General features: G+C 34.7%; 1 protein-coding gene across 3 annotated transcripts; it reads left to right on the top strand.

The window, feature by feature from the left end:
• The first annotated feature begins 692 nt into the window (after positions 1-692).
• On the top strand, positions 693-18,878 carry LOC105749105 (zinc finger protein 420). 3 transcript variants are annotated; one of them, XM_031950342.1, is made up of 6 exons: positions 693-942; positions 1,244-1,320; positions 2,436-2,574; positions 3,141-3,236; positions 10,988-11,132; positions 11,435-18,878. In XM_031950342.1, the coding sequence occupies exons 2-6, from the start codon at positions 1,285-1,287 to the stop codon at positions 13,215-13,217; spliced, it is 2,199 nt and encodes a 732-aa protein (XP_031806202.1). In that variant the 5' UTR covers positions 693-942; positions 1,244-1,284; the 3' UTR covers positions 13,218-18,878. The 3 variants fall into 3 exon arrangements, with proteins under 3 accessions (XP_031806202.1, XP_031806201.1, XP_023350787.1); XM_031950341.1 differs by having other exon boundaries at positions 693-1,069; XM_023495019.2 differs by having other exon boundaries at positions 693-1,320.
• The last annotated feature ends 5,924 nt before the right edge of the window (positions 18,879-24,802 follow it).

The following is a 24,802-nucleotide window of genomic DNA, read 5'->3' as shown; positions in this document are numbered from 1 at the left end:
TTATTCAAATTCTTGTAGGGGGTGAGAAGTTGGAGTGCAGTTCTTACACAGAGTAACTGAAACAAGAATGTGAAGATAAAGCTGTGAATTGTTTCTACCTGAGCATGCTTATAATTTTTAAAAATCAAAACAAAATGATTTTTCTCTCCTTCCCAGCTCTTAATTCTCCTACAAATGAAAATAAAAACAGAACCTTAAATCCGGGATTCTTTTTTTTTTAAACTTTCCTGGACCTTCTAACAGTCTTGGGGAGGAGGTCGAGTGAGCCCTTTTTTGAATAACATATAAATGAATAAAATACATAAGATTACAAAGAAAAACAATTATGTTGAAATATAATTGTCAATTTTTAAAAAAATCACATTCATGAACTCCAGCTTAGATAATGCCTATCTTAAACGTTTTGACCTCTGGACCAGAATTCTTCCAGTTGCCTCTCTTTTTAGACATGCGCATAAACCTTGGCTGGTCTGTGACTACGTTTCCGAATTTCCAGGCCAAGACTGCTTCAGACAGCTTAATAGTCGCTGTCGCGGTTGCCAAGGAAACGTTATTGATGCTAAAAAGGAGGGAGAAGCGCCCAACTTTTCGGGGGGGGGGGGGGGGGGGGGGGGGGGGGGGGGGGGGAGAAACAGAGAGAGACACACACACCAGAGAAGGGCGAGAAGAACCAGGACTATCCTCTGACATCACTTCCACTTCCTCTTCGCTTGCGCTCTGATGGCGTGGACAGTTGGACTTCCTTTTTGTTTCTTCGTTTCTTCCTGTAGCGTCACCGGGAACTTGGGCTCCTCCGGCCTTCGGCTCTCTCTCCGTCCCGACGTCTCCCGTGGCTCCTTTCTGCTCCTATAGCCGCGGAGAGCTGAGTTGCCCCCGGGGGTCGGGGGTCTGTGCTGAGCGGAGCCGGCTGCCAGATCGTGCCTCGGGCGATTCTCTTGGCAGGTGCCTGCCTGGTCGGGCCCTTCCTGGGCTAGCGGTCCCCAACTGGCCCCCGATCCTCTCTGGCCGCTCCCCGCCTGCAGGGAAGGAGAGCTTCTGCTGCCCCTGAGCGCCCTCCTGCCGCGTCCGGGTCAGGCTCCCCTCGGCCTGTGTTGGGAATGGGCTGGAAGCGCAAGTGCTGCTCGTGCGCCTGGTCCTGGAAGCGGGACCCGAGTTATTGGGGAGCGCGGGAGGGCTAGTTGTGGCCCTGCTCTGGCCGGGGCAGGGAAGCCTAACTCTTGTCTTTGATCGCTTTCTTTCCCAGTTGTGCTTTGTGAGCCCTCTGTCTTCTCTCGGGGAAGCGGAATGGCTCCGGTGTTCGTGACTGCTCCGGGCTACAGAGTGAGTTCATTTGTTCTTTCTGGGCAATCTACCTGATTTCTCCAGAGGAAGTTTAAAATTCCAAATAAGTCACTTCAAATTTTTAAATACTATATACATTCAGAGAAGGAATATAATATAGGATCTAGTTGTGTATCTGATTTTGTTTCCCTTCGTAGCAGTCTTGTCTCCTTGGAACTTTCCAAGGAGTCAGCAGTATAAAATATAAAAGGAAAGGTAGAGAAAAAGTTAAGATCAGACTTATCAGAGAGCAAGAATAATCAAGATCGTTATAATACAGATAATAGCATTTGGATTAAATTTATCTTTAAAATTTAACATTGTGAGAATGTCTGTTTCTGGGATTCTATGGAGTTAAATTACAAGCTGCTGTTTTTAGAATTAAATTGGAAGGCACAATGAAGTGGATGGAATGTTGACATGAATCCTGATTATTAATACTCTTAATACTCTGGCCATTTTCAAGTTACTTGACTAAACTGGACTTTAGTGTTCCCATTTGTAAACTGGGGGAAATAATACACATAGTACAAACTAATTTCAAGTGAGATATTAGTGTATATTAGCTATACAAATATATACTGTGAAAATTATTAAAGAGTAAAAAGCCATCTCAGGATAGCTTTATTTAATATTTTTGAATTGGTGCAAGACAGAAGGAATAATACTAGAGAATGTTATTTGTGAATGTCAGTTGGTAGAAATGATTTTTAATAATTGTTGCCTCAGTAATACTTGAAGTCTGATGATAAAAGTTAGTGTTGTATATTTAATTGTGAGACTTTGTAGGAAGTGTATGATTCACATGTATTTCCAAAAGGAGGTGATGGTGTATTTGTACTCTGTGGCTTAGCTTTTTTTAGAAGTGGTTTTTCTACTATTTCATCTGAAAATGACAAATTCTTGCATTTATTTCACAAGGTTTAAAAAATAAAGTACTTCATAAGCCAAACTCATGCAATCTGCAATATAAACTTCTATAGTTGTTTATGGTGAATATATATATATATATATATATATATATATATATATATATATATATATATAGTTAATTCTAATTATACATTTGACTTAGAACTACTCCTTAAGTTTCTTTTCCAATTTGTTATTCTCAGAAGATCCCAAGAGAATCAGTGACATTCAAGGATGTGACTGTGCATTTTACCCAGGAAGAGTGGGGAAACCTGGACCCTTCTCAGAAAGAGTTGTACAAGGATGTGATGTTGGAGAATTATAAGAACCTTGTCTTCCTAGGTAAGAAGTGCTATTCTCTGTGACTTAAATTGTTTCCATGGTGATTTCTTTCTTAATACACATAACTAATTCAGAATTTCTTTTGTGGTAAACATTTAAGAATTAGTTCTTATTCAGAAACTAGTTAGCTGATTCTATTAGGGTCTTTAATGGAGTAGAAGTTGCTTTTTGATCACAGGTAAAAGGTCTTTATTGTGTAAAGCTAGGAAGTGGCTACTTTGTTGCTTCTGAAGTTATGCTTTGCTATTTTCTGTCTCTTTAGACAAAGTTTCTCCCCTAGAGTTCCAGCACAGGTACCTGAAGACAAGAAAGTTTCATCCTCTTAGTGGGGGTGGGTCAAATCTAATTTTCTTTGTGATGACAAGTTTTGTTTTGTTTTGTTTTGTTTTTTTGCATTTTTTTTTTTATTTGTAATAGATGATGACAAGTTTGTGTCTCAGGAATACAATGAAGTAGATCATTCAGAAGTCCTCTGTACCATTCTTAACATGCCTTTTTAATCAATTAATGAGTGAATGGTGATAGACTAACAGATTTCTTCTTTCTTTGACATTTTTACTGAGCAGGACTTACAGTTTGGAAACCAGATGTGATCTCCCATTTGGAAGAAGGAGAAACACCTTGGATACAGGACCCAGAAATACTTTGGAGTAATTGTCCAGGTGAGTCATTGAAAACCAGACATATGAGACTTAATGTAAACCATATTTTCAGTGGTCTTTTGAGGGATGTGCCATTGATACACTGGACTTTGAAACCTCTTTAAAGGCATCTTTATCTCTTTAGAAGAGCTGAGGTTTCCAGTGATTGGTCTCTTTAAAAGTTTTTCCCTAATTACATAATATTTGTCCAGTTTTCTGGAATTTTTTTCAATTGTACATGTCTGTAATTCTTTACATATTACATGTAATTTCAATTACATGTTTTCAACATTTGTTTTTTATTTTTTAAATAATCATTTATTTTCAAAATGCATGCAAAGATACTTGTCAACATTCAATCCCTGCAAAACCGTGTTCCATATTTTTTTCCTTTCTTTCCCTTCACCTCCTCCCTTAAATAGCAAATAATCTATGTTAAATATGTGTAGTTCTTCTCTCTATATTTCCACATTTATCATGCTGCATCAGAAAAATCAAATCAAAAGGGGGAAAAATGCAAAAGAAAAAAGTAAGAAACAACCAAAAAAAGGTGAAAATACTCTGTTGTGATTCATGTTCAGTCCCCACAATGCACTTTCTGGGTGCAGATGACTCTCTATTACAAGTCTATTGGAATTGGCCTGAATCACCTCATTCTTGAAAAGAGCCGTATCCATTAGAGTTGATCACCACATCTTGTTGTTGCTGTATACAATGTTCTCTTGGTTCTACTCACTTCACTTAGCATCAGTTCATCAACAATTTTTTTTGGTAAGATTTTAAATTCCAAAAATTTTTTCTCATTCTCTTAATTCCTTCTCTCCAAAAGAGCAAACAATTTGATTATAGATTGTAGATATACAATCATTTTAAATGTATTTCCATATTAATTATGTTGGGAAAGAAAAATCAGAACAAAGGGAGAAACCATAAGAAAGAAAAAGTTCAATCTCCATAGTACTTTCTCTGGATACAGATGGCATTTTCCATTCCAAGTTTGAGAAGAGCTAACTTTGTCATAGTTGATCATCATACAATCTTGCTATTGTTATATACAATGTTCTTCTAGTTATGCTCATTTCTCAGCATCAGTTCATGTAAATCTTTCCAGGCTTTTCTGAAATCAGCCTGCTTATCATTTCTTACAAAACAATAATATTCCATTACATTCATCTACCATAACTTATTTAGCCATTCCCCAGTTGATGGCCATTCACTCAATTTCCAATTTCTTGATGCCACAAAAATAATTGCTACAAGCATTTTTGTACATATGGGTCCTTTTCCGTCTTTGGGGATGTCTTTGGGATACAGAACCAATAGTGACACTACTAGATCAAAGGATGTGCAGTTTTATAGTCCTTTGGACATTGTTCCAAATTACTCTCCAGAATGGCTATGATCTGTTCTCTAAATCTCTCATTTTTTTTCCTTCTTATGTCTCATATTCTATTTTCTCATTCTTTATAATCTGTTTTGTTATTTCTTGGTCTCTCATAGCTTCACTGGCTTTTCCTTCCCTGATTCTAATTTTTTTTTTTTTCTGAGGCAATTGGGGTTAAGTGATTTGCCCAGGATCACATAGCTAAGAAGTATTCAGTGTCTGAGGCCAGATTTGAACTCAGGTCTTCCTGATTTCAGGGCTGGTGCTTTATCCACTGTACCACCAAGCTGCCCCTTCCCCCCATTCTAATTTTTAAAGAATTATTTTCATCTTTGAGACTCTGTATCTCCTTTTCTAGTTGGTTAACTTTTTACATAATCTTGTTTTTCTTGGATGGTTTTTATCTATTATTTATGTAAGTTTTCCTCAATATCTCTCATTTGGTTTTTAAATTCTTTGGGTTAGAAGCTTTTTTTACTTCAGTGAACTCCTCTGAAGGTGAACCCTAATTTTCCTGTTCCCATAGTAAGTTTGTATGGTAGGATTCTTTCTTTGCTTATTTTTTTTTTAATAGGAGGTATTAGTATAAGCATCTCTAATCCTCGGTGGGGGAGGGTGCCTCAAGCTTTCCTTCATTTTTCCCCTCTCATCTGGAACCCCAAACCAAGAGTTCTCTTCTCCTGCAATGAATGTTTCTGCTCCACTGCTTTTGCATTCACTGGGTGCTGGCTCCTTCTTGCCCTGGGCCTCCTCTCAGCAGCACAGCTAGGCTTGGCATTCTCAATCAGGTGAGGCTAGCTCAGTCTTCCTGGACTCAGACCAGGATTCTACCAACAGTCTGTTAGGTGAAAGTCCCTTTGGTTCCTACTGAGGCTCCAGCTACAGGTAGCTCCTCCCAGGAGTCCCCACTTGGTATTTCTTTGGAGCTAGTCTGGAGGTGTTTTCACCTAGCAGGGGTTAATCCCTGGCCTAGCCTAAGGGCTTTCTTCTAATCTTCTAGAGTTGTAACTGGAGTGTTCCTGTTCTGCTCAAATCTTAATGATTTTTCTTCAGTCTATGTGCTGAGGTGCAAATTTCTTATGTTTATGGGGGGAAATCTGGAGAACTTGAAATTTACCAATCTACTCAGCCATCTTCCCAGAACCCTCCTCCCACCAGTCTCATTTCTTAGCCAAATGGTTTTGATGATTGTTATTTTATAATATAGTCTGATATGGCTAGGCCACCTTTCTTTGCATTTTTTTCATTAATTAGGGATCATTCTTTTGAAAAATATATATATTAATTTTAATTTTAAAATAAGGGAAAACACCTTGTTTTCCTCTATATTCCCTTCTCATATTTTTTTCTTTCATGTTCTCTGAAATATTCTATTTTTTATGTAATTGTGACTTGAATGTATATTCTCATTCTACATTCTCTACAAAGTGTTTCCTGATTTTGTATTCTTAAGAAATGACAATGATGATGTTTTAATTATCTAGTCTTTTCAGCCATTCCTCAAATATAGATTATTTCAGGCTGGATTTTTGTTTAGACAGATTAATCCAGTCCTTAGATTTTAGATGCTAGTTTTTAGTAGATTTAGTAGTTTAGTAAGTTCATTTTTCCCTGTTCTCTTTGATTCCTTTGTAGACATCTAAAACTCAACATATCTTAAATTATTGTCTTTCTCCCCAAATTCTCCTTTCTTATAGACTTCCTTCTACAATGACATGGAGTGTACCTCCATCCTTCTAGTTATTCATTCTCCCATTGTCAAATGTCATTCTCCTGTCTTCTTCCATATTTATTACACATAACCAATCTGTTACCAGATCTTGACATTTCTATTCCAACAGCATTTCTCATGTACTTCCAATAAATCAACCAGGGCTGCAAGCTTCTTTCCATCCATCTTCCATTCAGATGTCAAAATATTCTTCCTAAAGCACAGGTTGCCTGCCATGTTACCCTCCTGCGAGTAAATTTAAGTAACTTCCGGTAGGAACGAATGTTTTAAAAATCTTTTTGACTTTTAAAGCCCTTCATAAATTGGTTTCCATCTTAAATCACTTTCCTTCCTTCCTTCTGTATACTCTGTGATCAGGCCTTATTGTTTTTTTTTTTTTTTTGGTTTTTTTTTTGCTGAGGCAATTGGAGTCAAGTGACTTACCCAGGGTCACACAGCTAGCATGTGTTAAGTGTTTGAGGCCAGATTTGAACTCAGGTCCTTCTAACTTCAGGGGTGGGTCTTATTTGTTAAGCAGAACATTTGATCTCATAATAAGAGTATTTTCATTGACTGTTGGCAATACCTGGAATTCTCTACCATTGGCTGTTTTATAATCTAATTTTAGGTCTGGCATTGCTAGGCCATCTTCCTTTGTATTTCTCCATTAGTTCCCTTGATATTCTTGAATCTTTTGTTCTTCTAGATGAATTTTGTTTTTATTTTTTCTAGCTCTATGTAGTAATCTTTTGGCAATTTGATTGGTATGGTATTGAATTACTAGATTAATTTAGGTAGAATTGTCTTTTTTTTTATATTAACTCAGCTTACCCATAAACAATTGATATTTTTCCAGTTGTTTACATCTGACTTTATTTGTGTGAAAAGTGTTTTGTAATTGTTTTGATTTTCATTTATTTTATTAATACTTTGAAGGTTTCTTTCACATATCTGTCAATAGTTCTCAATTGGATTTTTGTTCCTATAGTATCCTTATAGGAACTTTTTGTTAGATTTTTTTTTTTAATTTTGTTTATATATTTTGGATCAAATTCTTACTAGTATGGTAGAAACACCATTCTTTAGTACTCTCTACACTAGCTTGCCTTCTCTCTCTACTAGTAAAAGAGAAATGTGTGACAATTTCTTTCACAGGAATCCACAGTCTACTTGTTGGGAAGGAGAGAAATGCCACTCCTTCTTTGGCCATCATTTCTGCACTGACTACACTCTCCTTGTCTCATATTTCTTGTGGGAAGCAGTTCATCTCTACACTGTCTTCTTTTCTTGAATCCCTTTTCTCCTTATCCTATGCACTGATATTATTCTGATTTTATTTTCAAGCCTAGGGTTATTATATCCTGAGAAAATCATGAAACCATGTTGACATTGCCTACTATGAATTAACTTTTACATACTCATAAATGGTCCCTTATTTTGGCAAGGCAGTCCTTCTGAACCTTTCTAATTCACTCTTCTATTCGATACCTTATCTAAACTTTTCATCTTTTCCTCAAACCTCTTGTATTACCTCTCTCCCAATCTTTTCAGCTGAGAACATTGCCTCGAATTTCACTTTTTAAAAAAATGAAAAAAGTCTTTTATTTGTTAAGTAATAGAAATGTATAATTTAAGATAGTCCAGTTAATAATAAAGGATTTAGACACAATAAGAAACCTTGTTACAAGACAAGCCAAATTTGTTACAGTAAAATTGGTTTGAATAAATGGCCAACATTCCTTAATTAAATATAAATACATTGAGAATTACAAAATTAAATACAAGAATAAAGTAAACTTATATTTTAATGAAAAACATTAAAACCAGTCCCCTAAAGTTCCTTCTCAGTCTCATTTCACATCACTCAGATGTCTTCCTTCAGTCTTTCTCCATAATCTGACACCAGAAATGGCCATTCTCCTTGCCAGGGCAGACCCATCTATACGTACAAATAATTCCATTTCATCCCATTTTTTTCTAAAAGATTACTTCCTCTATTATCCCCATTCTCTCACTTTTCTTTTCCTTGTTGCTGCTACTCCTCAACTGCCTACAAATTTTTCCATGTCATTCTGTCTTCTGACCTCATTACTAAATAGCAACCGTCCTCCTGACTTACTAATGATCTTTGAATTGCCAGATGTTAAGACGTTTTCACAATCCTCGTTCTTCAGCCTTTGAACCTTGTGATTATTCTTTTCTCCTTGATACTTTCTCAGATTTTTCACAACTATACTCTCCTAGCTTTCCACCTACTGTCTGACCAATCTTTCTTAATCTCCCTTGTCCATTAAGAGTGAATGACCTTCATGCTCTGTCCTAGGCACTTTTCTCCTTCCGTAGATTAAATTATCTCTAAGGTAATGATTCTCAGATGTTATTATTCATTATTATTCTTAGACATTTTTAATTTGACAACACAGAAATCTTAAAAAGTCAGTATGTCAGTAGCTATCCTCATCTTTCCCCGTAAGCCCTCCCCTCTTCTGTACTTTCCTATTACTGTGTAGCAAGCTTACAATCTAGATGTTGTTATCCTCATATATTACTCATTCTCTAAGATTTTTCATATACAATATGCAAATCCTCATCCTCTGACTTGGCAATCACCCTTTTGTACACCATCATTACATCATACCTGTACTATTGAAATAGCTTTCTGATTGGTCTCCCTAACTTCTCAAGTGTTTCCTGACTCCAATCTATCCTCCACTCATCTATTAAATTGATCTTCTTAAAACACAGGTGTAACTATGTCTTTCCTTCTATTCAGTAAATTCCAGAGGACTTGAGCAGATATAGAATTAAATATAATATGAAATCAATACAATATAGAATCAGTTACAAAGTTTGGATTTTTCATTTAAAATATTAATCTCTTCCACTCTTTATCGTTTTTGTGTGTTTGTGTTTTCCATATATGTTTGATTTATTGTGTATTTTTTTCTATTTCATCTTACTTTTGTATTAGTTCCTGTTTTCTCATGCTTTCATAAGTCATAAAATTCACCATTTCTTAGAAAAATTGAGAAAGAAGACAACTCTACTATTCTGTTGTGATATAACTATAACTATAGTCTCGGTATCTAAATCAGAGAAGGGTAAAGGAAAGAAAAAGAATATATGTACATTATATTTTTGAACATAAGGAGGAGGAAGTATCCTCTATACAATGGAGGATTTTTCAAGTAAATCTAGGAGTTAATGCAAATAGTTTTTCTGATACTGAACTAGTCCTGCATTCTTGAATAAATCCTTCTTGGTCATAGTATATTATCCTGGTGATAAATTGAGTAATCTCTTTGCTAATATTTTATTTAAGATTTTTGCATCAATATTCATTAGGGAAATTGGTCTACAATTTTCTTTCTCTGTTTTGGCCCTTCTTGGTTTAAAGATCAGCACCATATATGTGTCATAATAGGAATTCCATCCCTATTTTTCCAAATATTTTGTATAGTATTGAAATTAATTGTTCCTTAGATGTTTGGTAGAATTTATTTGTAAATCCATCTGGTCTTGGAGATTTTTTCTTAGGGAGTTCATTAATAACTTGTTACATTTCTTTTTTCTAAAATGAGACTATTTAAGTTTATTGATTTCCTCTGTCAATTTGAACGATTTATATTTTTATAATTATGTATTCATCTATCTCAGATTATTAGACAAAATAACTTCTAATTATTGCTTTAATTTCCACTTCATTGTTCCTTTTCATTTTTGATAAACTGGTAATTTGATTTTCTTTTTTACTTCTAATCATATTAAGGTTTATCTATGTTGTGGATTTGTTTGTTTCTTTTTTCATAAAACTGTTTTGTTTGTTAGTTCAATAGTTTTCTTTCAGTTTTATTAATCCCTCCTTTTATTTTCAGAATTTCAGATTTGTTATTTAATTGGATTTTAAAATTTGTTCTTTTTTAGCTTTTTTTAGTTGCATGTCTAGTTCATTGATCTTCTCTTTCTATTTTATTCATGTAAGCATCTAGAGATATAAAATTTTCCCTAAGAACTGTTTTGTCTGCGTCCTATAAATTTTGTTATGTTATCTCATTTATTGTCATTCAGACTGAAACTGAAAACCATTTGTGCTAACAATGAAAAGATGAGAAGGGGTGCTATCGTGGAAAAACACATATCTAATAACTGGTAATTCTGGATTTGATATTCACTATACATAGGAAAATAATATAAATATGTAGTACCAAAAGTCTTTTCTTGAAAGACAGATGGTTCAAGGATATGAAAAAAAAAATGTTTTTAAGAATTGCAGACTATTAAGTACTCTATAATAAAAATATAAAATCAAAAGTACTGATGTCCAGAAAATTGAGAAAAAATAGAAGTCATACCCTAAAAGGAATTTAGCAAAGACATAATAGACTATCCCAAAGCAAAATAAAATCCAATAAATGATTTGGTTCAGATCACTTTTAAAGAACCCAGTGCTTTTAAGTTTACAGTACTAAAGAAAGAAAAAGACTTCTTCCAAACATACATGATATACTAATTCTGAAAAAAAGTACAGAATAAAAATCAAAGCTAAATAAGCTTGATATAAATGTGTCACATGCTATTTCAGCAAAAAACTTATGACAGTATATGAAAAAATAAATAACAGCTTATTTTTCTTCTCAAATTTAGCAGGAAATGTTTGTATATGTTTTTTTCTTTCAGATTGGGAGACTGGGTCTGGAACTAAGCAGTTAACAGAGAAAAAACTCAGAAGGGATGGTTCCTATGTCTTTAAATTAGGAGAAACTTTGAAATATTATGTCAATTTGGAAAAGCAGGAGCAGAACCATGAGGAGAAACATTTTAGGCAAGTAAAAAAAAATCATCCAGAGGAAAAATTTAAGACTTTTTAGACTTTTAAATTCAATTTTCTTTTCTTAGCTAATGTCCATATAAGAAACTCCATAAATGTAATATATTAAAGTATAATTTCAGACATTACTCAGTTATAAACAATATTTAATTAGATTATTGTCAAAAGTTCAGTTTTCTAATAATGAATATGAAAATTCACTTTATTATTCAGATTTTTCAATAGTTAGAAGTCATATGAATGTAATTCATGTAGGTAAGCTGCAACCACCATTCATCCATTATTTCTCATCACAGAATTCCTATTGGAGAAAATCTTCATAAAAGTCATGAATATACCAAGGCCTTTTGGAACACACACATGGTCGATCATCAAACAATTCACAGTAGAGAGAAACCTTATGAATGTAATTATTGTGGAAAGGCCTTCCGATCAAGCTCATACCTTATTCAACATCAGAGAACTCATACTGGGGAGAAACCTTATGAGTGCAGTGATTGTGGAAAAACTTTTCGCTGGAGCTCACAGTTTACTCAACATCAGAGACTGCATAGTGGAGTGAAACTTTATAAATGCAATGATTGTGGGAAGGTATTCCCGAATAGGACATACCTTACTGAACATCAGAGAATTCATACTGGAGAGAAGCCTTTTGAATGTAATGATTGTGGGAGAACCTTCCGTTGGAGTTCACAGTTTACTCAACATCAAAGACTGCATACTGGAGTGAAACTTTTTAAATGTAATGATTGTGGGAAGGTGTTCCCCAATAAGACATATCTTAGTGAACATCAGAGAATTCACACTGGAGAGAAGCCTTATGAATGTAATGACTGTGGGAAGACCTTCCGATGGAGTTCACAGTTAACTCTTCATCAGAGAACTCATACTGGAGAGAAACCTTATAAATGTAACAATTGTGAAAGGGCCTTCCGTAGCAAATTACATCTTACTCGACATCAGCGACTTCATACTGGGGAGAAACCTTATGCATGTCATGAATGTGGTGAATCCTTCCGATGGAGCTCACAGTTGACTGTACATCGGAAAATTCATACTGGAGATGCTCCTTACAAATGTGATGATTGTGGAAAAGTCTTTTGCTGGAGCTCACAGTTTATTGAACACCAAAGAATCCATACTGGAGAAAAACCCTACAAATGTAATGATTGTGGAAAGGCCTTTGGCTGGCTCTCACAGTTTACTAGACATCTAAGAATACATACAGGAGAAAAAACATATAAATGTTATGAATGTGGAAAAACTTTCCTTGACAGCACATATCTTACTGAACATCAAAGAATTCATACTGGAGAGAAACCTTATGAATGTAATGATTGTGGAAAAGTCTTCCACTGGAGTTCATATCTTACTCAACATCAGAAAACTCATACTGGTGAGAAACCTTATAAATGTAATGAATGTGGAAAAGAATTCTGCTGGAGATCACAGTTTACTCAACATCAGAGACAGCATACTGGATTAAAGTTATATAAGTGCAATGATTGTGGGAAATCCTTCCTTAACAAGACATATCTTACTCAACATAGGAGGACTCATACAAGAGAGAAGCCCTATAAGTGTAATGAGTGTGGAAAGAACTTCCGCTGGAGCTCACAGTTTACTCAACATCAGAGACTCCACACAGGAGTGAAATTGTATCCCTGTAATGATTGTGGGAAGTCATTCCTTAGTAACACATACCTTACTCAACATAAGAGGACTCATACAAGAGAGAAGCCTTATAAGTGTAATGACTGCGGGAGGACCTTCAGATGGAGCTCACAGTTTACTCAGCATCAAAGACTACATACTGGAGTGAAACTTTTTAAATGTGATGATTGTGGGAAGGTATTTCCCAATAAGACATATCTAAGTGAACATCAAAGAATTCATACTGGAGAGAAGCCTTTTGAATGTAATAATTGTGGGAGGGCCTTCCGATGGAGTTCCCAATTAACTATACATCAGAGAACTCATACCGGAGAGAAGCCTTATAAATGTAACAACTGTGAGAAAGCTTTCCGTTGCAAATTAAATCTTAATCGACATCAGAGAATTCATGCAGGAAAACAATAAGTGTAAAAATTGTCAGTGGCTTTTGGCTAGCCTTTTCAACATATATGACATCTGTGAATTCATACAGGAAAAAAAATACTTATAAATGTTACACATGCAGAAAGACTACTCAAAAAATACATATTACTGAAAATTAGAGAATTCATACTGGAGAAAAGTCATCTGGATGTAATACTTGTGGAAAACCTTCCATATTAATTCACATCTTACTAGACATAAGAGACTTCAAACTGGAAAAGGAACTTTTTGAGTATGGGAGCATTTTTCACTGGCACTCACAGTTTACATAGTATCAGAATACAAACTCTTATGATAGTTGTACTTGTGAGAATTTTTTCTTAAGTGATTACTGAAAATCAGAGATTAAGTACTGCAGAGAAAAAGTATAAATATGGACGGGTCTTTCACAAAAAGTGAGCTTTAAATCACCATCACTTCACTAATACTGGAGAGAAATCCTATAAATGACTATGGAAAGACCTCTTCAACATCATAGTGCTTATGTTAGAAAAACTTATGGATAGAAACTTGTGAATATAATTGAGAAGGCTTTCAGCTAATTGAGCTGAGTCTGGAAGGAAATCAGGAATTAAATGAGATTTAAGCTAAGAGTACAATTCAGAGTATGGAATTCAGAGAGTTAGTTGGATCAATATCTTATCAACATTCTTCTGAATTCATTTCCCTCCACCTACTCCTCCCTTCCCTATTGCCATATAGATTAAGATAATTCTTGCTCTGAAAGGGAAGGAAACTATCCCCAAGACTTATTCCTTAGGTAAGCTAAGGCTCAAGCTATCTAGCTCTCAATACAACTTCTCTAAGCTATGTTAAGGTAGTTTCCTGATCACCTAAGAACATAAAAAATATGGACTTCCAATTCTTGGGGATTTAGCACATTTTTCTCTGCTAATCAGATTTGTTTCCGTATGTAAATGAAAGGTGGCTTGTCTACCCAAGCTAAGTGTTGCATCCTTTTAAAGTATTTTTTTTTTTATGTTATGACTAAGCAGATCTTTAATCACTGAATGAGTATGACTATCTCATGCCATTACAATATTTGACTTAAACTAGTGGACCAGCTTGAGACAGGCCTGGTCTACGACATTCACTATATCTGGATCAAAGTGCATGGAGAGGAGTAACATGTAAGTATACCAGAGAGGTAAGAAGGGTCCTGAATGTAAAGAACTTTTAATGACAGAGATGGTTTTATTTTAGAGGCATTAAGGAGCCAGTAAAGTTATGTAGGATAAGTAATGTTGTCAGCAAGAAAATCAGTGGATGTGTGGAGGATGGATTTGAGTAGGAAGAAACTTAAAGCAAAGAAACCAAATAGCAGGCTAAGTGAGAAGTCTGATGAGAACCCGAATATAGGTATAGAAAATGGAAATATGAGCATCTTTGTAGAGTGAAAATTGGCAAGATTTTTGACAGCTGTTTAGAATTTTGGAATAAGAATAAATAATTTGAGCATTGCACAGGTTGAGAACCAAAATGATTAAAAGGAATGGTGTCCTATATAGTATTAAGAACATTCTGATAAACAATGGGTTCAGGAAGGTGAAAAGATAATGAATTCTATCATCTACCTGAGATACTTGTGGGGAAATCCGGTTAAAATGCCTGTTAGTATGGTTGATGTGTGATTTGGAACTGAAGCTCAGGGGAGAGCTCTGGTTGGATATATAATGGAATTTTTCTGCTTCCAGATGATAAATATATTTTTAGGATATGAGATAGCTAAAGAAGACAAGATAGAGAAAAGAAGGCCCACAACAGAATCTTGTATTGTACCCCTATTGGTGGACATGTTACAGATGAAGACTGAGCAAAGGAGAAGAAAGAATGATCACCCAAATTAGAGGAAAACCAGGAGAAAATAGTATTAAGAAAATCCAGAAAGAAAGATGTGATAAACACTATGTCAAGTACTGCAAATGAGTCAAGAAAGATGGTACTACTTGTTAGGTTATACTCAGAAAGTTCGGGGATAAGTTAGATTAGATGGCAGTTGACCCTTTGAATTCTAGAATCTGAAAATTGAGTACTTTCAACCGGATTTTTTTTTTTAACCATTTAAAAATTGCAAGTTATTTGTCATCAGTAATCAGACTACAAAATTTTTTTTTCACATAAATCATTAACATTTTAAAAAGTAAAACCACACAAATTCACAACAGAAAATGGTTTTTCCATTTGTTCTAGATCCCCTTTTAGGATTCTGAATCTTTTCTATCTTTAGCTTTTTGTCATAGTCCTTGACCCCATTGATTGTCCATTTGCAATGTCAGTCCAAACATACAAGATTCCAGAAGTTTTGGTGCAGTTTTAAGTCAAACTAGCCTTAGAACTTCACAAAAATTTTTGGGATCAGATACACACATACCCCTTTCAGTGAGTGTGTGTATACACACACACACACACACACACACACACACACACATATATATAGGTGTACATATACACACACAGGTACATATATATACATTGATGGATGAGTCCTGTAGATTGGCTAATTAATTTTTATATCATATTCCAGATAATAGATGTTCTTTATCCACTTTGAGTTTTTTGTGTGGATAATTAGGCTAAACTGTAATTTTTATATCTCATTTAGAAGATTCTTCAGTGTTCTGAGATTTGAGATTATCAATACAATGAATGTCATTCACAAGAGCATCTAAAGAACCTCACCACCTATTGGGAGTGATATATAAATACTGATATATTTCAAAAGAAAGTTATATTCAATGTATGTACAATTTTGCTTATACTTTATCATTTTGTAGAGGACATTTTATACTGCTTTTTTCATTTTATATTTTCTAATTAGTAGCATGATTGTTTTGCATTAATATTATCATACTTTATTCAACCATCCTATCAATATGTTTATATGTTTGAGGAAGAGAGAGTGTGTGTGTGTATGTTACTGGCAATTTTGCTCTTACATAAAGCTGCTCAGTATATTGTGGAATAGAGTCTTTTTTCTTTTTTTATTACAAATTTAGTATGATGTCCTTTTATGGTATTGTTAGGTTAAAATATCTGGGCAATATTTTCACTTTTTGAATATTGTCACATTCCTAAATGTTTACAACTTTACCATCTCATTATTTAATGATCTACTTTCCCCACAATCCTCATTAGGATTTTCTGAAGGTATTGTGTTCATTATCTCAATTAAATTTTTAATTTGATGAGTCCAGAGACTATCTGTAAAAGGAAACCGTGCCCATCAATTGGGGAATGACTGAACACATTATAGTAGAAGATTATAATGAATATTATAGTAATATAAGAAATGATAGAAAGGATGGTCTTGGAAAAACTGAAGAGGCTTGTGTGAATTGATGTGAGAAACAATACTGCAAAGACAACTTTAAACAAATAAAAATTAGAGAGGACTGATGAAGAAGAATTCTATCAATTTCTTGATGGAAAAGTAATGGGCTCAAGTTATAGAATACATTGGAGTTGAGATCATTTTTTTGATACATTCAATATGGGAATTAATTTTATTCATCATCATGTATATTAGAAAAAAAGGTGAAACTATCCTGTTTGGCAGTATCTCTTAAGTTTAAAAGTAGTATAGGAATTTTCTATTGCTTTTCTTCAATTTTCTTTAAAAGCATAACAGATATGGAACTAGAGAGATAGAAGGAAATATAGCTAAGTTCTTCCTTCTTCCTGCCCCCTAAACTCCCTTCAAAACAGCTTTAGAAAACAAATTAGACTCTTCAAGTAAAAATCCTTGAAAAAAGTTAGTCATTTTTCTAGTCCATGTCTGCATATGGAAATAAGTCTCTGTTCACTGAGGATTGATTGGCCACAAATATGCTTTGTGCTAAAGCACTCCAATGTAAGGAAAGGTTGTGCCCAAGGTAAGACTTGGTCCCCAATCCATATATGCAGGCTTTAATAACAGATGCCATTTGGCAGTTTTGTTGCCTACCTATCTGGTTCTAAATCCCAGGTCCAAAGTAAACTGAAGAAGGGACCTTTGGCCAAGATTATGAGAACAGGTCCTGGACTGTTGGAGTGAGATCAAGTTTAAAAACAAAGCAGAAGTATGACCTATATCTCAGGAGCACAGTGAAGTCTCATTTCCAACCTCTAGTCCCGACTGAATCCTGCAGAGGATAACCAACACAGGATCGAAAAGAAGCCTGCACTTTTCTCAATTACTAACTGGCGAACAGTGGCTGAGTCAAGCAGTAGGGTATACTTAACTTCTTCAGATCCAGGTAAGGAATTTGCAGAGTTCAGAGCCAAGGTGCAACACTTTGCTCTAGATCAGGCCACTTTGGAAGCCCTGAGTTTGCAGGTCTCCAGACTCAGCTTCCCTGGATACCACACAAGAAAGCAACTGTAATAGCCCAGACTTTCCCTCCAGGAATACTGCAGAGCCTAGACCTGATGTCAAGTCAGAAATCAGAAAGTAGGCTAGAATAAGTAAACAAAAAGAATCCTACCATAAGAAAGCTATTTGATAAGACTCCTAAAATAAACCTGGTTACAACCTGGTAAAGAATGAGTCTAATATACCTACAAGGGAAATCTCAAAGAAAACAGCTTAGGCACAAATTCAACTAGAATTCCCTAGAAGAGATAAAGCAAGAGTTTTTTTTTTGTTTTGTTTTGTTTTTTTTTTTGGTAAGACAATTAACCTTAAGTGAATTACTCAGGGCAAGTGTCCGAGGCTGGATTTGAACTCTAGGTCCTTCCAACTTCAGGGCCAAGTGTTCTATCCATGGTCTCATTTAACTGCCCCAAAGCAAGATTTTAAAATGTTTTTAGAAATGGAATGAGTCCTTGAGGAAAAAATTTGGAGAGTTATAGAAAAAAAATTGAAAAGGGAATTATAAGCTTGGCATAAGGTTATAAAATCTTGCTCAGGAAACAAATTCTCTGAAAATTCGAATAGACCAAAACAGTTCCATGAGATAATCAAAAGCATTCAGAATTTAAAAGATTGAAAATATGAGTTATCAGCAAAAACAATTGACCTGAAAAAAATGAATTAAAGAGAGAAAAATTTGTATTCATTGGAGTACTTAAACAGAAAGAGACCAAAATCTTAAAAGTTATTCATAGTTCTTAGAAACCTCAAAAGAAAAACTCCCAGGAACGTCATAGCCAAAATCTAGAATCTCCAAATTTAAGAAAAAGTGCCAGCAACCTGAAGTTGAATTCAGGTACAGTGAGGAAGCAGGACCACATCCAATTTAACTATCTCTACCATGAAAGTGGAGAAAGCTTGAAATACAAATTACAGAAGATAAGCAACATAGCCAAGAATAACTTGGAAGCAAAGCATATTCCTCAGGGAAGAAAACAAACTATAATGAAAGAGGACTTTCAAGCATTACTTGTGAAAAGACCAGAACTTTATTGAAACTTTAAAGTTCAAACACAGGCATGAAGAGAAATAAGGCAAATAAAAGGCAATGTGAATTGATAGTCATAAAGGACTAAACAAAAATGAATGGTTTACATTAAAATATGGGGAAATTATTCATGTGTCCCTTCTGACACTCATCAGTAGAAGTCATAAAAAGACTCTAGAGAGAATGCCTTTGGGAGTTCTTTTATGTCTTACTAATCTTAAGAGCAATGGAAAGAAGGGAAGAATAATATACTGGGAAGAAAAAGGAAGGGTGTGAAAAATAATTTCATAATCAGGGTGTATAAATAACCATTCATATAGAAGAGTGGAAGGAAGCTGTTGACTTTTGAATATCATCTGCATTAGTTAAAGGAGGGAATAACAGAAAATTAGATGTCAAATCCATTTCATTCAATAAGGAAAAAAATAAAAGGAACAGAGGGAAGGTAGATTAAGAGAGAGAGAGAGAGAGATTAGTCCTAAGCAAAACAACGTAAGGATGTACAAAAATAATTCTTTGAGAGTGCTCATAAATTGGAAAATGAACAAGTTATAAAGATGTAATGCAGTTCTGTTGTGCTATAAGAAATGATGAAATGGATAGTTTCAGAGAAACCTGGGAAAACGTCTATGAACTCACGCAGTGAAGTAAACAGAACCAGGTAAACAATTTATATAACAATGTGGCAACAAAGAGCAATTTTGAAAGAATTAGGAACTCTTTTAGTATGATAACTAACCACTTCAGAGGGCTAATGAGGAAACATTTTACCTACCTCTTGATAGAGGTATTAATTGCAGAATGAGACAGGTATTGTTGAACACGGGCAATGCAAAAATGTTTTCTTTGACTATAATTGTAATGTTTTTCTTTTTCTTTCACTCTCAATTGGAAGGCAGGTGGGATTTGTGTGGGAGAAATGGATGATTGCTGATTGAAAAAAAATTTTTTTAATGTAACAAGTATAAACTCAATAAACAAAATTCTTCATTTGTGCTTTTAAATGTAAGAAGTATATAGTACCTCTGGTCATGTAGAAGCTGCTGATGGGAGGTGTCACTCCTGATGTTCCTTTGATGTAAGGAGTCATCCAACCTTAAAGTTTAAAGAAAACAGATCAGCACTATAACCTTTGAAGTTGCTCAGAATGATAGTGTATTAAGCAGTTATTTCAACACATTTATTGTGCCCGTCTTCCTCTGATGTCATTATTTGAAATTAAGCTGCGGAGCAAATCTCTGTTCCTACTTCTAGGTTCACCAAAATGACCATTTAGGGAAGCATTTTAAAGTTATCCATTCATCTTGTCCATTTTTTAACCAGTATACATTTTTGTTTCCAGGGCTTAAGCACACAGGCCAGAGTATAGGTCCAGGAGCCATCATAGGTCTCACAATTTTTCTCTCCCTATTCTCTTGAGTTCCCATTTGGTACAATGCTGTCCATTGCCTCTTGGTTTCTCACACCAGGCTTAACTAAAATGCTTCCTATTCATGCAATTGAGGACTCAGTGACAGAAATTGTTAATTGAAAAACATGGATGCTTCCAATGGGGATGATGGCATTTAACAAGTGATGCTACCCCAGACCCAGTACCATTATGCTGTTATTGGACGACTCTTCCATTGAAGACTTGATAACCATGTCATCCAGGCATATTGCAGTAAAGATACCTTAGTGAATAAATTAGATAACTTCTCAGGTCTTTTCCATTGATTTTGTTACTAGTTCAAGGCAATTCAACACAGAACTTCCATCATTTCCTGTCAGGAAAATACTCCTTTTTAATACCCAAATTACACTGAGTACAGTGTAGTTGGACAAGTCACTACCAACAAGTAATAGGAAAATAAACAGCCATTATTAGCAACTCTTAAGCATATTCTATATGTGCCAGGCATTGTGCTAGGTATTGGGTATACAAATATAAAGAATGAAACAAGCCCTACATTTATATGCTAATTGGGACTACAGGCATGCATATAATTATATATAGAATAGATGAGAGGATAAATTGGGATAGAGTTGGGCTTCAGGAAAAATTTTGTGTAAGTAGTGGTGCTTATAAAGAGATTTTAAGAAGTCAAGATGTAGAAGTCATGCATTTCAGCTGGAGTTTATGGAATGCTGTGTGAAAGAAGTGGCCTATATTTTGATCAGAGTACAGGAGAAGGAAATCAGCAAATACTTAAAAGAAGGCAAAAGACAAGTCATCCCTGCTTTGAAAGATCTCAAGCTAATAGAATTGACATGCAAACAAATATATACAAGTAAGCTGTACGAGGTAAATATTTGGTGATTAATAGAGGGAAGTTATTAAAATTAAGAGGAATTGGGAAAGGCTTCTTGTAAAAGATAAAAGACTTAAAAGGAAACTGGGGAAGTCAGTAAATGCAGTTGAGGGAGAATGTCTAGGCATAAAAGACAATCAGAGAAAATACCTAGAACCAAAAGATAAATGGCACAGCCAAGAAATCATTGTCACTGGATAGAATAATATATGCCTGGAATAAAATGTAATATCTCAAAGATAGGAAGGGACTATGTTATAAAGGGCTTCCAACATCAGACAAGATTTTTTAAAAATTTTTTCCTGAAGGCAATAGAGAGCCAGTGGTGTTGAGATGTGACAAAGACATATCTGGGGAAAATACAGTGAGTTATATGAGTAAGCTTAAAAGATAGGTTGTAGCCAAATTGTTGAAGACTTTAAAAATGAAGTAGGGCAGCATATATTTGGTCTTAGAGAAAACAAAGCTACCAAAATTCGATAGAGTGGCATAGGCAGGAGGACAATCACTTTCCCAGTACTGTTACATGGGATGTTAGAAAGCAGGATATAGTGGGGAATGTAAATGAGTTATTTTTTGGTATTTTATGTCCAGTTTTAAATATCAGTTAGACAGGTAATGATGTGCTATTTAAATCAGGGAAAAACTCGATCCAGAAATATAAATCTAGTCTTTGGAAAAGGCTGGGTAATTTAAATCTGAGACTGCCAAGAGTAGAGAGAAGAGGCTTAATACAGAACCTTTGAGAAGCACATACAGAACAGGATGTGAATTAGATAAGTTGGTTAATTGTCAGAAAAGGATTAGGAGAATGATCAGTAGTGTTAAATATTGCAAAAGGATGAGACCAAAGAAAACACTATCTTTGGACATATTGATAACATGAAAAAGGATTTTCAGTTTAGTGAAAAGGTTTGAAGCCATATTGCAAGGCATTGAGGTGAGAACATGAAGCCAGCAAATCTAGAAGCTTTGTACAGGACTTTAATTAGAAGAGTGATAAAAGAGGATAATAGGAACTAATGAAAATTTAAGAATGAAGCACGTTTGAAGGTCCATTAGAAAACAAATTAGAGAAAGTAAGGATGAAAGTAATGATCATTAAGGACTTTAACCTGCTTGGGAAAAAAAATGTTGAATAAAAGGATTAATCTTTGAAAGAACTACCTCATTGGACACTGGGAGAGCAGAGTATTATCATCCTCTTATTTGGAGTCTGGAGGTGAAGAGATGAGAGAACTTGATTTCTGGAAGACATTTTTAGATGTGGGTTTGTTTTGCTTGATTATGGTTATTTTGACTTTATCCCCCTTTTTGAATGGTAGTGATAGAGGGAAGTAGGCAGGCAGAGAGATTTGGCAGTGGTGATCCTAAAAGGGGGGAAAAAAGTCATTGAAACATTTACAAAGCAGACAGAATAGCATAAAAAGTAAGTCTAAAGCAAAAAACAAGCAGGACAGTTTTGAAAGTAATGGGTTGAATTTATGTGTGTGTGTGTGTGTGTGTGTGTGTATTTTTATCCAAAGCAAGTGGTATGGAAAAAATTCAGGTTTTTTTTTTTTTTTTTTTTTTTTTTTTTTTTTACTAAAAATAATTCCTTTTTGCTCTACTTCGTAAATAGCAATGTCCTTTTATTTTGATGTTGAGATTTATTTTTTAAATTAAGGTATCTGGAGATACAGCAAGATTTTTTGCTGGTCCAAATATAGCACCAAACCAGTGGCATATTGCAGCTGACACATGCAAAATAAAGGTACATCAATTGCAGCTATTAAGAAACAAAGAAAATGAAGATCAAGAAAGGGATAAATACTGTCAGCAAAATTTATGTTATTTACTTTAGATGTACATCTCAGTTTTCTTTTTAAACTCTTCCCAACCTAAGTTAAGGAAGTAAAACTTTTTTTTTTTTTTTAGATGGCAGGATTTTTTTTTTAATAACTTTTTATTGACAGAACCCATGCCAGGGTAATTTTTTTACAACATTATCCCTTGCACTCACTTCTGTTCCGATTTTTCCCTCCCACCCTCCACCCCCTGCCCTAGATGGCAAGCAGTCCTATATATGTTGAATATGTCGTAGTATATCCTAGATACAACGTATGTGTGCAGAACCAAACAGTTTTCTTGTTGCACAGGGAGAATTGGATTCAGAAGGTAAAAATAACCCGGGAAGAAAAACAAAAATGCAAATGGTTTACATTCATTTCCCCATGTTTTTTCTTTGGGTATAGCTACTTCTGTCCATCATTGATCAATTGAAACTGAATTAAGTCTCTTTGTCAAAGAAATCCACTTCCATCAGATTACATCTTCATACAGTATCATCATTGACGTATATAATGATCTCCTGGTTCTGCTCATTTCCCTTAGCATCAGTTCATGTAAGTCTTTCCAAGCCTCTCTGTATTCATCCTGCTGGTCATTTCTTACAGAACAATAATATTCCATAACAATTCCTTCTAGAAGTGGAACAATCTGTGCAAAAAGTGATACAGATTGGGGGCTGTGGATCCTGAGAATAATAATATTAGCTAACATTTATATAGTGCTTACTATGCATCATTCACTATTCTAAGTGCTTTGTTCTCATTTGAATCTCACCACAACCAGAGGACATAGATGTTATTATCTATTCCAACTGGACTCATGCAGAAGTAAGGGTAAAAATTGAGATTGTAAACTTAAATGCTATGTTGATGGAGATCAGAGATCTATTTGAAAGTAACAAAAAAAAAAAATCTGGAAAAACATGTGAGAAGGGAATAATATAGAAATAGTTTTTGATAACTCTTTTATATGAATGATATATGTTATATATGTTAAATATACTACATGCACAAATCCTACTTTTGCTACTTATTGTATATATGTTCCTTAAGAATTAGATCATTTAATCTCTAAGTGTTCTTATCTATAAAATGAGAGGATTAGATTAAATGACCTTGCCATATAGATATACATACACTCAAAAGTGTAAATATATGGCCATATGTGTGTGCATAAAATCATACAAAATTGTAATCCTTCATTATAAATATTTATGCAAATATACATATATAAGTATATGCACACATTTGAAATTGGAAAACCAAACTTTTATTGCTTATGTGTGGAAAGGTGAAGAACTTACAAATTAAGCACATATTGATCAGAGACTGTTAGCTAAAGTAGATCAAGCCTATAGGTCTCAGTTTTGGCTTCTCCAGAGTCGCATGATTTTAGATAAGGCCTGGACTACATTCCGTTGTCCAAAGAAGGGATTAAAGACATGTATGTGTCCAAAGAAGCTGTATATCACCTTGTGTACTACGTTCCACTGACCAAGCAAGGGAATACAGACTTATGTGACCAATCACAACATATAGAGGGTGGGATTTTGGAGGTTCTTTGTCTGAAATGTATAAAAGCTATGAACATCTTCGAGGGAGTGGCTCTCTCCTTTTGTGAATTTGGCTCACAGACCAGGATGGGGTCTGCTTCTTGAGATTCTAATAAATAATTCTGCTTTCTATGAGTGATCTCTGTAGTAGTCAATTTGGGTAGGTCTTTTTGTTCCAAACACTTGCAATCTATGCATTTATATGACTGAGATGAAATAGAAAACCTTCATTATTTCCAGTAGTTTCAAAATGATATATACATAAAAAATATTTGTGGCAGCCCTTTTTGCAGTGGCTATAAAATGGAAATTGAATGGATGCCCACCAATTGGAGAATGGCTGAATAAATTGTGGTATATGAATGTTATGGAATATTATTATTCTGTAAGAAATGACCAACAGGATGAATACAGAGAGGCCTGGAGAGACTTGCATGAACTAATGCTAAGTGAAATGAGCGGAACCAGGAGATCATTATACACTTCAACAACAATATTATATGATGATCAATTCTG

The sequence above is a fragment of the Sarcophilus harrisii genome, chromosome 2, assembly GCF_902635505.1.
Source record: "Sarcophilus harrisii chromosome 2, mSarHar1.11, whole genome shotgun sequence".
Classification (NCBI taxonomy): domain Eukaryota; kingdom Metazoa; phylum Chordata; class Mammalia; order Dasyuromorphia; family Dasyuridae; genus Sarcophilus; species Sarcophilus harrisii.
This window is presented reverse-complemented; position numbering and strand designations above follow the sequence as displayed.